The 19,118-nt window shown below is 38.5% G+C and overlaps 1 protein-coding gene across 6 annotated transcripts in view; it reads left to right on the top strand.

Annotated features, from left to right (window-relative positions):
• RASAL2 (RAS protein activator like 2) overlaps positions 1-19,118 on the top strand; it is a 445,700-nt gene that overhangs the window by 419,101 nt on the left and 7,481 nt on the right. For 3 of the 6 annotated variants that reach the window (XM_053606500.1, XM_053606503.1, XM_053606504.1), the window contains 4 exons: positions 3,118-3,252; positions 13,518-13,720; positions 15,176-15,263; positions 18,149-18,179. In XM_053606500.1, coding sequence (XP_053462475.1) covers positions 3,118-3,252; positions 13,518-13,720; positions 15,176-15,263; positions 18,149-18,179 — 457 coding nt within the window. The remainder of the gene's footprint in view (positions 1-3,117; positions 3,253-13,517; positions 13,721-15,175; positions 15,264-18,148; positions 18,180-19,118) is intronic. The other 3 variants (XM_053606502.1, XM_053606501.1, XM_053606499.1) reach the window with 1 other exon arrangement.

The raw sequence follows: 19,118 nt of genomic DNA, 5'->3' as shown, positions 1-19,118 counted from the left end.
TATGGCTTTCATATGAAGGCTATAACCCAGTTATAACCTAAGAATATGGGGAAGAGGGAGAGGGATGAGGGAGGGGGGAGGATGGGCGGAGGGAGGGTGATTGGTGGGATTACACCTACGGTGCATCTTACAAGGGTACATGTGAAACTTAGTAAATGTGGAATATAAATGTCTTAACACAATAACTAAGAAAATGCCAAGAAAGGTACGTTAACCAGTGTGATGAAAATATGTCAGATGGTCTGTAAAACCAGTGTATGGTGCCCCATGATCGCATTAATGTACACAGCTATGATTTAATAATAAAAAAAAGGTATGAAATTATAAAAATTCTAGAAGAAAGTGCAGGGAAAACTCTTGAAGAAATCGTCCTGGGCAAATATTTTATGAGGAGGACCCCCTAGGCAATTGAACCAGCATCAAAAATACACTACTGGGACCTGATCAAACTAAAAAGCTTCTGCACAGCCAAGAACACAGTAAGTAAAGCAAGCAGACAGCCCTCAGAATGGGAGAAGATATTTGCAAGTTATGTCTCCAACAAAGATTTAATAACCAGAATCCACAGAGAACTCAAAGGTATTAACAAGAAAAGAACAAGTGATCCCATCTCAGTCTGGGTAAGGGACTTGAAGAGAAACTTCTCTGAAGAAGACATGCGCACAGCCTACAGACATATGAAAAAATGCTCATCGTCCTTAATTATCAGAGAAGTGCAAATCAAAACTACTTTGAAATATCAATAACTCCAGTAAGATTAGCCCATATCACAAAATCCCCAAACCAGAGATGTTGACGTGGATGTGGAAAAAAGGGAACACTTCTACACTACTGCTGGGAATGCAAACTAATACGTTCCTTTTGGAAAGATGTTTGGAGAACACTGAGGGATCTAAAAATAGACCTGCCATTCGATCCTACAATTCCTCTACGAGGTGTATATCCAATAGACCAAAAATCACACTATAACAAAGATATTTGTACCAGAATGTTTATTGCAGCCCAATTTGTAATTGCTAAGTCATGGAAGAAGCCCACGTGCCCATTGACCCATGAATGGATCAATAAATTGTGGTATATGTACACCATGGAATATTATGCAGCCTTAAAGAAAGATGGAGACTTTACCTCTTTCATGTTTACATGGATGGAGCTGGAATATATTCTTCTTAGCAAAGTATCTCAAGAATGGAAGCAAAAGTATCCAATGTACTCGACCCTACTATGAAACCAATTTGTAGCTTGGTTATAGCCCATTATATAGCCCAAGAATATGGGGAAAGGGGAGAGGGAGGGGAGGGGTGGGGGGAGGACGGGTGAAGGGAGGGCACATGGTGGGACCACACCTATGGTGCATCTTACAAAGGTACATGTGAAACTTACTAAATGTAGAATGTAAATGTCTTAACAGAATAAGAAAATGCCATGAAGGCTATGTTAACCAGTTTGATAAAAATATTTCAAATTGTATATAAAACCAGCACATTGTACCCCATGACTGCATTAATGTACACAGCTATGATTTAATAAAAAGAAAACATTAATATATAAATATATATCACAACAAACTTATGATTTTACTGATATTGCTTAGCACAAGAGCTTAGCTAACTAATGAAAGTTGTTTTAAAAGAGATAAGTATATGTATTAGTGATAAGGTAGATATGACAAAAATAATAAAAGTGATACACAATATGGCACATCTTCTGGGTGGGGGTCACAGCTACAATAGGTACTCTACCTAACAAATGCAAACATAATCATAACCTAATTGTTTGTACCTTCACATTAATCTGAAACTTAAAAAAATAAAAGTGATACACAAAGTGTATGAAACACACCTACATACCATAGTGGAAATAGAGATACTTTTAACTACTAAGGATTACTGAAGTTTAAGACACGTTTACATGTGGCTTGATCCAGTGGAGAACGTGGCTTTATAGAAGGAATTTTTAGAAGTTCATTCCCAATTACTTGTACGTGTGTCTGTTTATATAAACTACACACATTTGTCCTTGGGCATGAAGCCATTTTTGTTGATACATACCTATTGAACCATAGTTTTTTTGGTTGGTTGGTTGGTTAGAATTTTTTGAGACAGTTTCACTTTGTCACCCTCAGTAAAGTGCTGTAGCATCATAGCTCACAGCAACCTCCAACTCTTAAGCTCGAGCTATTCTCTTGTCTCAGCCTCCCAAGTAGCTGGGACTACAGGCACCCATTACAACACCCAGCTAATTTTAGAGATGGAGTCTCATTCTTGCTCAGGCTGATCTTGAACCTATGAGCTCAGGCAGTCCACCCACCTCGGCCTCCCAGGAGTGCTGGGATTATAGGTATGAGCCACCATGCCTGACCAGAAGGCCAGAATTCTAAAACACTTTGTATATCTATATTGGAAAAGGACAATTTATCTACCTATCCTAACTTAGGTAGGCTATCTAGTATCCATTGTTAGGGTTCTGTATTCATCAAGAAACTTTATGGTATAAAATATGCACTCCTGAGTTGTTCTTAACCCATCAAGAAGTCAGTGTTCTTTATATTGGTTATAAAGATAACCAATATTACTTATTCTTTTCTTCCTCTAAATATTTAATGTGAAAACTAAATATCTGGCATTCTGATAATATAAATGGACACTTTGTGAGTTTATTTAGCATTAATCAGTATTGTGATTTTTGTTCATCTCTAAGTTAAACTAGACATTTCCTCACCTGAACAGTCAACCATCAAGTTATGTTTTCTTTTCTCTCCTTCTATCCTCATCTTAATTTCAGTAGATAATTTGGTACCTACCAGCATTTGAACATTTGGACCAACAGGCAAATTGACAATTTTACAGCCTTTACTTTCTTTAGAGGGAGAAAAGAATGGTTCTTGGATATGATATATACAAATTTATATTCAGAATAGTTTTTGCAGAATAGTTTATACAAATATGTATTCTCTTTCCCTACACCTAGCCTTGTCATTGATAAATATTGCTTAAAGCAGATAGTATTTATTTAAAAACTGAGGGATCACAGTTGTCTTTCTAGAATAGCTCTCTTTGTAAAACCTATCAAGTGGCGAGCTGTTTTGAGAAATACTAATATCTATTTCTGATGCAGGTTCAGTCACCTGTGGACTCTGCCACAATGTCCCCAGTAGAGAGGACAGCAGCCTGGGTTCTGAACAATGGGCAATATGAAGAAGATGTAGAAGAAACCGACCAAAATCAAGATGAAGCCAAGCATGCTGAGAAGGTAGAACCTAGTCTGTCTGTATTGCCCCCACAAGGATAGGCCACTGAAAGTGTTATCTAGCCAAGAATGTGATCTTCTTCTGCCCTCCATCTTCACCTCTTCCTTTTATATAACCATCATACATATCAATGTAAAATAGGTCAATACTGTATGTGTATAAACATATATGGAAAATGTCCATCTAGCTTGGGAGGGTGGTTAGCTATGATTATTTTATGTAGATGCCTTAATCTGGAGGATACTTGGCTATTCATTTCTAATCATTGTAGACAATACACAGTGTTTTCATAAACTGGTTTTTAGTCTTCAGCTAAGGACAAAATTATCATAGGGTGACTTCCTTTCTCAACTTTGGTAACAATTTCACTTTGTTTTGTTTGGGGTTTTTGCCTTTTCTGGAAAAATAAATGTCTAGCTCTATAATTATTTTCCCTTTTTTAATTAAATCATAGCTGTGTAATTAATGCAATCATGGGGTACAATGTGCTGTTTTTATATACAATCTGAAATATTTTCATCAAACTGGTTAACATAACCTTCATGGCATTTTCTTAGTTATTATGTTACAAAATTTACATTCTACGTTTAGTAAATTTCACATGTACCCTTGTAAGATGCACCATAGGTATAGTCCCACCATTTATCCTGCCTCCACCCATCCTCTCCCCTCCCCTCCCTTCTCTCTCCCCTTTCCCCATATTCTTTTTTTTTTTTTTTATTGTTGGGGATTCATTGAGGGTACAATAAGCCAGGTTACACTGATTGCAATTGTTAGGTAAAGTCCCTCTTGCAATCATGTCTTGCCCCCATAAAGTGTGACACACACCAAGGCCCCACCCACCTCTCTCCTTCCCTCTTTCTGTTCCCCCCCCCCGTAACCATAATTGTCATTAATTGTCCTCATATCAAAATTGAGTACATAGGGTTCATGCTTCTCCATTCTTGTGATGCTTTACTAAGAATAATGTCTTCCACGTCCATCCAGGTTAATACGAAGGATGTAAAGTCTCCATTTTTTTAATGGCTGAATAGTATTCCATGGTATACATATACCACAGCTTGTTAATCCATTCCTGGGTTGGTGGGCATTTAGGCTCTTTCCACATTTTGGCGATTGTAAATTGAGCTGCAATAAACAGTCTAGTACAAGTATCCTTATGATAAAAGGATTTCTTTCCTTCTGGGTAGATGCCCAGTAATGGGATTGCAGGATCAAATGGGAGGTCTAGCTTGAGTGCTTTGAGGTTTCTCCATACTTCCTTCCAGAAAGGTTGTACTAGTTTGCAGTCCCACCAGCAGTGTAAAAGTGTTCCCTTCTCTCCACATCCACACCAGCATCTGCAGTTTTGAGATTTTGTGATGTGGGCCATTCTCACTGGGGTTAGATGATATCTCAGGATTGTTTTGATTTGCATTTCTCTAATATACAGAGATGATGAACATTTTTTTATGTGTTTGTTAGCCATTCGTCTGTTGTCTTTAGAGAAGGTTCTATTCATGTCTCTTGCCCATTGATATATGGGATTGTTGGCTTTTTACATGTGGATTAATTTGAGTTCTCTATAGATCCTAGTTATCAAGCTTTTGTCTGATTGAAAATATGCAAATATCCTTTCCCATTGTGTAGGTTGTCTCTTTGCTTTGATTATTGTCTCCTTAGCTGTACAGAAGCTTTTCAGTTTAATGAAGTCCCATTTGTTTATTTTTGTTGTTGTTGCAATTGCCATGGCAGTCTTCTTCATGAAGTCTTTCCCCAGGCCAATATCTTCCAGTGTTTTTCCTATGCTTTCTTGGAGGATTTTTATTGTTTCATGCCTTAAATTTAAGTCCTTTATCCATCTTGAATCAATTTTTGTGAGTGGGGAAAGGTGTGGGTCCAGTTTCAGTCTTTTACATGTAGACATCCAGTTCTCCCAACACCATTTATTGAATAGGGAGTCTTTCCCCCAAGGTATATTCTTGTTTGTTTTATCAAAGATTAGGTGGTTGTAAAATGTTAGTTTCATTTCTTGGTTTTCAATTCGATTCCGAGTGTCTATGTCTCTGTTTTTGTGCCAACCATGCTGTCTTGAGCACTATGGCTTTGTAGTACAGACTAAAATCTGGTATGCTGATGCCCCCAGCTTTATTTTTGTTACTAAGAACTGCCTTAGCTATACGGGGTTTTTTCCAGTTCCATACAAAACGCAGAATCATTTTTTCCAAATCTTGAAAGTACGATGTTGGTATTTTGATAGGAATCGCATTGAATAGGTAGATTGCTTTGGGAAATATAGACATTTTAACAATGTTGATTCTTCCCATCCATGAGCATGGTATATTCTCCCATTTGTTAATATCCTCTGCTATTTCCTTTCTGAGGATTTCATAGTTTTCTTTATAGAGGTCCTTCACCTCCTTCGTTAGGTATATTCCTAGGTATTTCATTTTCTTTGAAACTATGGTGAAGGGAGTTGTGTCCTTAATTAGCTTCTCATCTTGACTGTTATTGGTGTACACAAAGGCTACTGACTTGTGGACATTGATTTTCTAGCCTGAGACATTACTGTATTTTTTGATGACTTCTAGGAGTCTTGTGGTTGAGTCTTTGGGGTTCTCTAAGTATAAGATCATGTCGTCAGCAAAGAGGGAGAGTTTGACCTCCTCTGCTCCCATTTGGATTCCCTTTATTTCCTTGTCTTGCCTACTTGTATTGGCTAGAACTTCCAGCACTACGTTGAATAGTAAAGGTGACAGAGGACAACCTTGTCTGGTTCCAGTTCTAAGAGGAAAAGCTTTCAGTTTTACTCCATTCAGTAAAATATTGGCTGTGGGTTTGTCATAGATAGCTTCAATCAGTTTTAGAAATGTGCCACCTATGCCTATACTCTTCAGTGTTCTAATTAGAAAAGGATGCTGGATTTTATCAAATGCTTTTTCTGCATCTATTGAGAGGATCATGTGATCTTTATTTTTGCCTCTGTTAATATGGTGGATAACGTTTATGGACTTGCGTATGTTAAACCAACCTTGCATCCCTGGGATGAAGCCTACTTGATCATGATGAATGACTTTTTTGATGATAAGCTGTAATCTATTGGCTAGGATTTTGTTGAGAATTTTTGCATCTATATTCATGAGTGAGATTGGTCTGAAATTCTCCTTTTTGTTTGGGTCTTTTCCTGGTTTTGGTATCAGGGTGATGTTTGTTTGATAGAATGTGTTGGGGAAGATTCCTTCTTCCTCAGTTTTTTGGAATAATTTCTGCAGTACAGGAATAATCTCTTCCTTGAAGGTTTGATAGAATTCTGGAGTGAAGCCATCTGGACCAGGGCATTTTTTGGTTGGAAGATTTTTTATTGTTTCTTTGATCTCAGTGCTTGAAATTGCTCTGTTCAGGAGCTCTATTTCTTCCTGGCTGAGTCAAAGGAGAAGGTGTGATTCCAAATATTGATCCATTTCTTTCACATTGTCAAATTTCTGGGCATAGAGTTTCTGGTAGTATTCAGAGATGATCTCTTGTATCTCTGTGGGATGAGTTGTTATTTCCCCTTTATCATTTCTGATTGAGGTTACTAGAGATTTTACTTTTCTATTCCTCGTTAGTCTGGCCAATGGTTTATCTATTTTATTTATTTTTTCAAAAAACCAACTCCTTGTTTCATTAACTTTCTGAATGATTCTTTTGTTTTCTATTTCATTGATCTCTGATTTGATTTTGGATATTTCTTTTCTTCTACTGAGTTTAGGCTTAGATTGTTCTTCTTTTTCCAATTCCATAAGATCTCTTGTGAGATTGTTGAAGTGCTCTCTTTCTGTTTTTCGAATGTAGGCATCTAAAGCGATGAATTTTCCTCTCAAAACTGCTTTTGCAGTATCCCACAGGTTTTGGTAGCTTGTGTCTTCATTGTTGTTATGCTCAAGGAAGTTAATGATTTCCTGTTTTATTTCTTCCTGCACCCATCTGTTATTCAACAGAAGATTGTTTAATTTCCATGCCTTTGGGTGGGGTCGAGCATTTTTGTTAGAGTTGAGTTCCACCTTTAGTGCCTTATGGTCTGAGAAGATACAAGGTAAAATTTCAATTCTTTTGATTCTGTTGATATTTGTTTTGTGTCCCAGGATATGATCAATTTTGGAGAATGTTCCATGGGATGATGAGAAGAATGTATATTCTTTATCTTTGGGATGGAGTGTTCTATATGCATCTATCAAGCACAGTCGTTGTAGGGTCTCATTTAAATCTCTTATATCCTTGTTTCATTTCTGTTTAGAGGATCTGTCCAGCTCTGTAAGAGGAGTGTTACGGTCCCCTGTTATTATGGTATTATCAGATATCATATTGCTCAGACTGAGTAAGGTCTGTTTCAAGAATCTGGGAGCATTTAAATTGGGTGCATAAATATTTAGAATTGAAATGTCTTCTTGTATTTTTCCCTTGACCAATATAAAGTGACCATCTTTGTCTTTTTTGACTTTAGTTGCTTTAAATCCACATGTATCTGAAAATAAGATTGCAACTCTTCTTTTCTTCTGAATTCCATTCGCCTGAAAAATTGTCTTCCAACCCTTGACTCAGAGCTTTAATTTGTTTTTTGAAGCCAGGTGTGTTTCTTACAGACAGCAAATGGATGGCTTGTTTTTTTTAATCCAGTCAACCAATCTATGTCTCTTCAGTGGGGAATTCAAGCCATTAACATTTATTGAGATAATTGATAAGTGTGGTAGTATTGTATTCATCTTATTTTGTGAGAGTCCATTGCTTAGTTTTATCTTTTGCATCAGTGTGGAGTTTAGGTTCTGTCCTTTAATTTCTGAGTTCTTACTTTGCTGCTGATCCATTGTGGTGGTCAGTGTGCAGAACAGGTTGAAGTATTTCCTGTAGAGCTGGTCTTGTTGTGGCGAATTTCCTCAATGTTTGTATATCCGTAAATGATTTGATTTCTCCGTCAATTTTGAAGCTTAGCTTAGCTGGGTACAGAATTCTGGGCTGGAAATTGTTCTGTTTAAGTAAATTAAAGGTAGATGACCATTGTCTTCTTGCTTAGAAAGTTTCATTAGAGAAGTCTGCGGTCACTCTGATGGATTTGCCCCTGTAGGTCAACTGACGCTTACTCCTGGCAGCTTGCAGAATCTTTTCTTTTGTCTTGACTTTGGACAGGTTCATCACAATGTGTCTTGGAGAAGCTCGGTTAGAGTTGAGGCGACCTGGGGTCCGATATCCCTCTGAAAGCAGTGTGTCAGAATCTTTGGTGATATTTGGGAAATTTTCTTTTATAATATTCTCTAGTATGGCTTCCATTCCTCTGGGGCATTCTTCTTCCCCTTCTGGAATTCCTATAACTCGTATGTTGGAACGCTTCATAAAGTCCCATAATTCTGACAGTGAACGTTCTGCTTTCTCTCTCTTCTTTTCTGCCTCTTTTACTATCTGAGTTATCTCAAAAACTTTGTCTTCTACCTCTGAAATTCTTTCTTCTGCATGGTCTAACCTGTTGCTGATACTTTCCATTGCATCTTTAAGTTCCCTAATTGACTGTTCCAGTTCCTTCAGGTCTGCTATATCCTTTTTATATTCTTCATATCGTTCATCTCTTATTTGATTCTGTTTTTGAATTTCCTTTTGGTTATTTTCCACTTTATTAGCAGTTTCCTTCATTGTTTCCATCATTTCTTTCATTGTTTTCAACATGTGTATTCTAAATTCCCTTTCTGTCATTCCTAACATTTCTTTACAGGTGGAATCCTCTGCAGTAGCTACCTCATGGTCCCTTGGCGGGGTTGTTCTGGACTGGTTCTTCATGTTGCCTGGAGTTTTCTGCTGATTCTTTCTCATGAGTGATTTCTTTTATCTGTTTCCTTGCCCTAATTTTCCTTTCACTTCCTGTTGCTCTTTAAGTTCTCGTGCCTGTGGAAGTTGCGGGCGGGTTTAGACCGATTGAACACACGCAACCACTTGCCAGTTTTCCACTGTTTTAGTCCTCTTCTTGGGGTCCAGAAGTCTGTCGCTGACTCCCTGTATCCTCTCAGGGGTGATGATAGGCAGATCCCACCAGCCAGAGATGCCTGGAGTCCTATCTCCCCAGACTCACGGTGCCCAGACGCAAGGAAGCTGTTACTCGGCTGCCATCTTGCTCTGCCTCCCCCATAAATGAAAACCTGGCCCTCTCTGTTTATTCACTCGTCGAAGATATGCTGAATGTTTACAGTGGACCAAAATCAGTGCTGGGTTTGGAGAGGGACACAGGTGAATACGATTCTGTAAATGCTCTGAGGATATTTTGCACGCTGCTTTATTCCTTGGTGAGGAAATATTTGATGTAATCTCTGTTGCTTTTAGTAGAACATCCCATTTCCCTTTAGACTCCTGGGCAAGGGCCCTTTCCCCATATTCATGGGCTATAATTGGGTTATAGCTTTCATATGAAAGCTATAAATTGGTTTCATAGTAGGGTCAAGTACATTGGATACTTTTGCTTCCATTCTTGAGATACTTTGCTAAGAAGAATATATTCCAGCTCCATCCATGTAAACATGAAAGAGGTAAAGTTTCCATCTTTCTTTAAGGCTGTATAATATTCCATGGTGTACTTATACCACAATTTATTGATCCATTCATGGGTCAGTGGGCACTTGGGCTTCTTCCATGACTTAGCAATTATGAATGGGGCTGCAATAAACATTCTGGTACAAATATCTTTCTTATAATGTGATTTTTGGTGTACTGGATATACACCTCGTAGAGGAATTGTAGGATCAAATGTTAGGTCTATTTTTAGATCCCTAAGTGATCTTCAAACATCTTTCCAAAAGGAACGTGTTAGTTTGCATTCCCAGCAGTAGTGTAGAAGTGTTCCCTTTTCTCCACATCCACGCCAACATCTCTGGTTTTTGGATTTTGTGATGTGGGCTAACCATGTGTCTGTAGGCTGTGCCTTCAGAGAATTTTCTCTTCAGGTCCCTTGCCCAGCCTGCGATGGGATCACTTGTTCTTTTCTTGCTTATACGTTTGAGTTCTCTGTGAATTCTGGTTATGAAACCTTTGTCGAGACATAACCTGCAAATATCTTCTCCCATTCTGAGGGCTGTCTGCTTGCTTTACTTACTGTGTTCTTGGTTGTGCAGAAGCTTTTTAGTTTGATCACGTCCCAGTAGTGTATTTTTGATGCTGGTTCAATTGCCCAGGGGTTCCTCCTCATAAAATATTTGCCCAGGCCGATTTCTTCAAGAGTTTTCCCTGCACTTTCTTCTAGAATTTTTATAGTTTCATGTCTTAAATTTAAATTTTTAATCCAGTGAGAGCCTATCTTAGTTAATGGTGTAAAGTATGGGTCCAGTTTCAGTCTTCTGCAGGTCGCCAGCCAGTTCATCCAGCACCATTTGTTAAATAGGGTATCTTTTCCCCCATTGAATTTTTTTTTTCTTTTTTTGCAGTTTTTGGCCAAGGCTGGGTTTGAACCTGCCACCTCCAGCATATGGGGCCAGCGCCCCACCACCTTTGAGCCACAGGCGCCACCCCCCCATTGAATGTTTTTAATTGGCTTGTCAAAGATAATTATCTATGGTTTGGGTTGGTTTTTTTTTTTTCTTATAAAACATTCACATAAGGAAAAAGAAGGATTATCAAACAAGAACCTTGACATCAAGTATAGTGTTATCACATTTGACTGACAATCAATTAGTTTCTTTTTACTTATCAGCATGACCCTACACTATGTAAATTAATGCAGTCTACTTCTTCAAACCTGTCATAAAAAGGTTTACTACACCTGTGATCTACGTTCTAGGACCATGATTCAGGGACCATAGCTAGTAGTCTGATTGTTAACTGAATGAGATCATAGTATGTGAAAATAAATTGCATTTTACAAAGTGCCATATGAACTTATTGGTAATTATTCATGACTATAAGTAAGTAGACCATCTATAAGAAAGCTTAGGCTTCTCATGTCACCTAGAGAATTTGACATTCGTGTCCTCATAGCAGTTGCAGTTCAAGGAAGGACCATTAGCTAATTGGATTACTGAATTTATATAAAGCTTCTTGGGGAGAACATAGCCATGTATGTTTCATCAAGCAGTCCCTCATTGGGCAGATGAGCCCCAACATGAAAATTGGCTCAGAAGCAATTATTAATCAGTCCTAGAGACATGTAGAACTCTTTTTAGTGCTTAAGACTTGAATATTTTACTTTGATAGTGAGGGAGACAATAGCAATAACCTCCCCATAAATTCTATTTATTGATGTACTGCCTTAGCGTTATAGAAATGTTGCATGTTCTCCATCGTACTTTCAAGATTTGGACAAAATGATTCTGCGTTTTGTTTGGAACCGGAAAAAACCCCGTATAGCTAAGGCAGTTCTCTGTAACAAAAATAAAGCTGGGGGCATCAGCATACCAGATTTTAGTCTGTACTACAAAGCCATAGTGCTCAAGACAGCATGGTACTGGCACAAAAACAGAGACATAGACACTTGGAATCGAATTGAAAACCAAGAAATGAAACTAACATTTTACAACCACCTAATCTTTGATAAACCAAACAAGAACATACCTTGGGGGAAAGACTCCCTATTCAATAAATGGTGTTGGGAGAACTGGATGTCTACATGTAAAAGACTGAAACTGGACCCACACCTTTCCCCACTCACAAAAATTGATTCAAGATGGATAAAGGACTTAAACTTAAGGCATGAAACAATAAAAATCCTCCAAGAAAGCATAGGAAAAACACTGGAAGATATTGGCCTGGGGAAAGACTTCATGAAGAAGACTGCCATGGCAATTGCAACAACAACAAAAATAAACAAATGGGACTTCATTAAACTGAAAAGCTTCTGTACAGCTAAGGAGACAATAACCAAAGCAAAGAGACAACCCACACAATGGGAAAGGATATTTGCATATTTTCAATCAGACAAAAGCTTGATAACCAGGATCTATAGAGAACTCAAATTAATCCACATGAAAAAAGCCGACAATCCCTTATATCAATGGGCAAGAGACATGAATAGAACTTTCTCTAAAGATGACAGACGAATGGCTAACAAACACATGAAAAAATGTTCATCATCTCTATATATTAGAGAAATGCCAATCAAAACAACCCTGAGGTATCATCTAACCCCAGTGAGAATGGCCCACATCACAGAATCTCAAAACTGCAGATGCTGGCGTGGGTGTGGAGAGAAGGGAACACTTTTACACTGCTGGTGGGTCTGCGAACTAGTACAACCTTTCTGGAAGGAAGTATGGAGAAACCTCAAAGCACTCAAGCTAGACCTCCCATTTGATCCTGCAATTCCATTACTGGGCATCTACCCAGAAGGAAAGAAATCCTTTTATCATAAGGACACTTGTACTAGACTGTTTATTGCAGCTCAATTTACAATCGCCAAAATGTGGAAAGAGCCTAAATGCCCACCAACCCAGGAATGGATTAACAAGCTGTGGTATATGTATACCATGGAATACTATTCAGCCATTAAAAAAATGGAGACTTTACATCCTTCGTATTAACCTGGATGGACGTGGAAGACATTATTCTTAGTAAAGCATCACAAGAATGGAGAAGCATGAATCCTATGTACTCAATTTTGATATGAGGACAATTAATGACAATTATGGTTATGGGGGGGGAAACAGAAAGAGGGAAGGAGGGAGGTGGGTGGGGCCTTGGTGTGTGTCACACTTTATGGGGACAAGACATGATTGCAAGAGGGACTTTACCTAACAATTGCAATCAGTGTAACCTGGCTTATTGTACCCTCAATGAATCCCCAACAATAAAAAAAAAAAACAAAAAAAGAAATGTTGCATGTTCTCGAAGGGCTGATTATGGTAAAGCAAAACAATGGGCATCTGATGAGCCAAGATATGTCAGAAATCCTACAGTACAGGTGATGATGCAGAATCTTTTTCCTCTTATAGACAACTGATTTTTTGTCTTATTTTAAGTGATATGTCAAGCTTTTAAGTGCTTCATCTGTTTTTTGTTTCTTCTCCCATTAGATATCATCACAGATTGGGTGTAGCTTGCCGCAGTGGTAGCTTAATGCAGAGAATGATATATAGAATAAATACATAGAATCTGAAATGCCAAGTTACGGTTTCAAATGTGATTTTAGGAAGAAAGCAAAGCTCTATTAACATTTATGCCAAATAATTTTGCAACTCAGACAGCATCTAGCTACACTGCTCAGAGTTTCTTTTGTAGAAAAGTATATCACTATTTCTAAAACCAAGGTGACTCTGTTTCCCCTCCTTGTCTCCTCTGCTCTAAGTATGAACAAGAAATTACTAAACTGAAGGAGCGCCTGAGAGTATCCAGCCGGCGGCTGGAAGAATATGAACGCCGGTTGCTAGTGCAGGAGCAGCAGATGCAGAAGCTGCTGCTGGAATACAAGGCCAGGCTGGAGGACAGCGAGGAGAGGCTGCGCAGGCAACAGGAGGAGAAGGACAGCCAGATGAAAAGCATAATCAGCAGGTGAGAGGGCCACATCAGCCTTGTATGTACTCTGTGGCACTCAGTACAAAGGTGATGACTGGTATCTCTTAAAATATCCTAAATATTGGCTCGGCACCTGTAGCTCAAGTGGCTAGGGTGCCAGGCACATACACTGGAACTGGCAGTTCGAATCCAGCCCAGACCTGCCAAACAACAATGACAATTACAACCAAAAAATATCCAGGCATTGTGGTGGGCGCCTGCAGTCCCAGCTACTTGGGAGGCGGAGGCAAGAGAATCGCTTAAGCCCAAGAGTTTGAGATTGCTGTGAGCTATGAAGCTATGGCACTCTACCCACGGCAACAGCTTGAGACTCTGTCTTAAAAAAATCCTAAATATCATAAAAAACACCCAGGGCATGTCCTATGAAAATAATGGTAGTCTTTTTTTCTTTAACCATAAAAATTAGAAAAAACAATTAGAAAAAATAAAACTTCAGTGATTCACTTGAGAATCTTAGAGAAGGGCAATTTCACAATGTGAATATCCAATGCCCAAGACTGACTCTTTCAAAACAAGTCTGAAAACACAAAAGGAGTTTTCCTGGATAACTGTTAGACCAGAGTACCAAGAAAGAGTGCCCTAGATGCTGAGGGATATTAAAAGAGTGGTTGATTTTAACAAATATGTACCCACTCTACTCACTATGGGCCAGGCACTTTTCTAAGCACTTTAAAAGTAATAATTTGTTTGCTCTTTATCATGACCTCTACATAGGCATTATTATTATTATTTTACAAAGAAAGAAACAGGCAACAAATTCATTAAATCACTTGCCAAGGTTGATGGTTTACTAAGATTTGAACCCAGGAATTTGAACTTCAGATGCCATGTTCATTAACTGCTATGCCTCAGTGTTATCTGACCCTGTGGACAGGTAAAGTAAATGAAGAACAGAAAGGTTTATTGCTTTAGTAGTAAGGAGGTAATTGGCAATCTTACTGAGAGGCATTTGAGTTGCAGAGTTAAATGGGAGTAGGTTAAGATATGAATGGTGGATAAGAAATTCACTAGACCTTTTAAGTGTATAGTACTCTTTGAGGCAAATTAGCTGTGTAAGGGAAGAGAAAGATAGGACAGTGTGTTCCGGGGTAACTTGAGTTTAAGAGAGGGTTGTTTGGTTTTTATTTGGTTGGTTTGATATTTTAAGATTAAAATAAGGTGTGCTGAAGAGGAGGTTCTCATAGAAGAGAAAGGGGAAATGATTATTTTAATACTATTCCAAAGGAGATAAAATGCCCAGGATCCAGGCACAGGTAGAAAAATCAGCCCTGTACTTGCAAGATGGGAGAGAAGACAGAATAGGTGATTGCATGTCTGTTATTAGGAACGAGTGGAGATAATTGAACTATGATAAGTTTTGAGTTTCTTGTTTTCTACATTAGCTAGCCCTCCCTTTAAAGATGTTGATATCTCCTTCCTGCCACATTCTAGGCTAATGGCTGTGGAAGAGGAGTTGAAAAAGGATCATGCTGAGATGCAAGCAGTTATTGATGCAAAGCAGAAAATAATTGATGCACAGGTAAGCAGGCTCTGAATCTACTAGAAAGCAACTGTTTATGACAACTATTATTTGCTGACTTGCTATCCTTCCAAACACCAGGTCAGACATGGAAAAATGAGTCATTGAAAAGTTCTTGGCATTAGCTTTGAAGATTAAATGAGTTTCTATTTGTCCTCCATTACTCTCCTTCACTGGTGACTAAGTATTAGCGTGCTTAGTGCAGTTACTTAATAAATCTCCACCTAGTGCATGATGGGGTTTGCTCCTTTCCTTATGGAAAGGAGGCCATTCTCTAAAAGGTAATTGTGAAAAGTGCACTGCATGTGTCTGGCTTGTGACCTCCACTGACCATTGCTTGGCTGGGCTGTTCACGATCTTGTCAGTCACGTCCACTACCATCAACCTCTAGCCCCAGACAGTAATGGAATTGCAGGGGAAAGACGAGATTATGAGAAAGTATTTTTCCTTATTACTCTGAGTTCAGGGTTTGGCATTGCTGCTTGGAATGTGCTTGGCTGCTCTTTGTTGGTGCTGTGCTTTAGAGAGCCTCTTTTGATACAACTTTTTAAAAAAGAAGAGGTTGAAAAAATCAGAACCTAGGCCTTTGCTCGCTATACCTTAACTTGTAACACCAATGAGATGTTGGCTGCCAAGAGTACCTCACAGGGACACATCAATGATCAGAACAACATCCAGGGTCAGGAAATGTGTCTAACTTCTTTTCATTTTATCAATGCAAACTATAGCTGTATTTCTTAAAATGAAACAAATAAGAAAAAGCAAATACAGTTTTGATAGTAGCTGACCTAACCACCACATGTATCACCTCCCTAGTGACAATGTAGCTGGATTTGCATTTTTCAACTTTAAATAACCTATCATATCCTTATGCTGTGAAATAAAAATAAGAACCAGGACTTTATACATAGATGTTCTACTCCCTGCTCTACATACCAGCCAAAAGTCAGCATATGTTCAAGGCTTCAGTATTCTCAAACATCTACCTAACAGTCTAGTTTCCTTATAGAGTCAATGTGGAATGCAGTTTATTTTCCAAAGGAATTAAGAGTGAGGCTAAAAGCATTGTCATGGAAAGAATGCTTTGAGCCTCTACTCCTTCAAACACATAGACTTGGAAGGCAGGTGTAAGTCATGATACTCTCTCATCAGCATAGCTTCCCAGTATGTTTTGAGTCCTTAACCTGTATAGTTTTTTTGATATTTGGACATGCTAAGAATCAGAAGAAAGGTCTATTGGCTCTTACTTGGTTCTCTTTTAAAAAAATCTTTCTAGGGGTCCCCAAGTGGGTAGGGGAAGGGTAAAGGAGACAAGGCCATTACTATAAAAATTCATCCCAGAGGCTTAAGAGAAACACCCTGGATAAAGAAGGCAATTGAATCAGGAAAACTAATGTAGATAAGTTGTCACTTTTAGAATTTCAGTATAGCAATATAAAACAGGGAGAATTCTATTAATAATCACACCAGGAGATATACTAGTACTAATGAAATAAAACCTTTTTAATAATTTCCGTTGGTCTGAAACTGTCAGTCTGAAGCAGAGGGAGCTTGAGTGTATTACAATCATGGCTCTGTACATACTGGCTGATGGGAAAGCCTCATCAGTAGCTCCTGGAGGTTTCTACCATAGACCCTATTTTGACATTAGAGCAAGGTCATATATGGATATAAATCTGAAGTCATAGGCAGGGATGGAATCTTGATTCATCAGAGCTCTAAAGCTCTGTAAAGTAAGGACATTCTCTCATTTAACCAGGATGATGTCATGTGCAAGGATGAGAGAAATGTTATCCTCAAAGTATCAGAGTCAGACCTGTGGTCTAGCTACACTGGTTAATACTTTGAGTCTGTACTCCAAGGCAGTGGTTTTCAAATGGTTTGGTTCCCAGGACTATTTTGATGGACCAAGGTACCTTCCACAGATTGATAGCAAGCTCCTTCCACTGATCACTAATGAAGAGCCACTCCAACTAATGGATCAAATCATACTGGGGTTGGTTAATATAATAAATTATCCTACTTGAGACCCACTATGGATCCCTAAAGAATACCTAGACTACATTTTGAAAACCACTGCACCATAATATAAATTTATGATTTATAAATCATAAATACTAGAGATAACTTTTAAACAATTACAATGTTCTTAAAAGGAAGGTTTCTCAATTCCGGCTGTGGCTGGCTTACTGATAAATTAAGATCTTATAACAAAAGACTTGAACATTCCTTGGCATCCTTGATGATCCATGAGTTTTTACATCAGATCCTTTCTTTTGTAAGGATAAATCTTACATCTTAAGTGATTGATGGAACAGAGCCTCATTTAATAGAATGAAGAGATGTTTGGGAGTAAAAGCTTCCCATAGAGGTAACCCATACTTTTATGTCTGTGACATGTGCCTTGGTGCCACTGGTAAGAAAAATATTTTTTAATGAATACAGTTGTTTTCCTTATACTAGAGTTCCCAAAATACTAACACACAACCCAGTGAACTGGTTTTCATCTCTCCCAGCAGCCCTGTGCTGCCACAGAAAAAGCTTATCCCTAAATTAAACTTTTCTCTCTCCTTGAGTCATGTCATGCTACAAGGCAGAGGCCTATGTCAGCTACTTTCTTACTCCATTGGTGAGTGGCAGAATTACCTATCCTGGACCTTGTAGCTTAGACCTTGGGATCCTAATCATGGTACTAAGGAACCGTTTCTTAAGTATCAGACCTGGGAATTTTATACCTTTCACTCTCAAGCATGAGGAGACACTGTGGCCCCCAGGATCTCTACATGTGACTCAAATGGAGAACAGAGAAGGGCTTCCTCCTATGAGAAGCAAAGCAGCTGCCTAGTTTCTGTTGCAAGTGATATCTCCACTGTGTTAAATTACAGGTCATAAATGGAGATGAGATTATTCAAACAGGCAAGTAAACCCCATCCATTCTCTAGCTGAGCAGTTCCCAGCCCTGGTCCAGTGCACTGGCCTCCTACACATTCCAGCTCCTACAACTCCCCACGTGAAATCCTTCTTGTCAGGCATGAAGTACATCATTTTGCCTTCCAATCCAGGCAGATTCAAAATGTCGGAGCATCTGACACCTTGACTCTCAAAGTCCCTATTTGATTTTTTTCTTTTACTTGTGTTTTAGTTTGAGACGTTGGAATGGGGGGAGATTACAGAGGGCGTTTTTGCATGTGGAAACTTTCAGTGTTTGGTAAAGGGATTGCTTGGCTTCAGTTGTTACCTTTGTAGGCAATAAGCAATTACAATCATTCATTGCCTTCTTTTTGACCCTTTGAGAATCAACTAGTTTTTTGCGAATGACTGTATTTTTTTAGATAAGCCCTGGAGAATCTGCTTTTATAAGTACTAGGGCCTTATAATTTATCTAATTTGGAAATATCTTTTCTTCTTTAGTTGTTCAAGAAATTATCAGTTAGGGGTGGTGCCTGTGGCTCAAAGGGGTGGAGCGCTGGCCCCATATGCCAGAAGTGGTGGGTTCAAACCCAGCCCCGGCCAAAAAAAAAAAAAAAAAGAAAAGACATTATCAGTTATTCTATTTAGAGATCATTCTGAGGACAATATCATGTTTGGCTCCTACCTCTTGTTTTCTGGTAACCACTGGCCAGTCCTATTGGATTTTAAAAGATCTATACCTATTATCCCAGTAAACTCCATGGCTATAATTTTTCAAAATATTATGGATCATTATTATTAATAAAAAGCCTTACAGATATTTCTTTGAGTTTTGCCTATCTTTAAAATGAATTACTTTCCTAAGATAAAAAGCGTCTTATACTATATTAGTGGTTAGTTAATGCTGATTTTATATATCTTACCAAATGAGTTCATCAGGGAAAG

The sequence above is a fragment of the Nycticebus coucang genome, chromosome 10 (genome assembly GCF_027406575.1).
Source record: "Nycticebus coucang isolate mNycCou1 chromosome 10, mNycCou1.pri, whole genome shotgun sequence".
Classification (NCBI taxonomy): domain Eukaryota; kingdom Metazoa; phylum Chordata; class Mammalia; order Primates; family Lorisidae; genus Nycticebus; species Nycticebus coucang.
The sequence above is the reverse complement of the archived record's forward strand: the minus strand, read 5'-3'. Positions and strand labels throughout refer to the sequence as shown.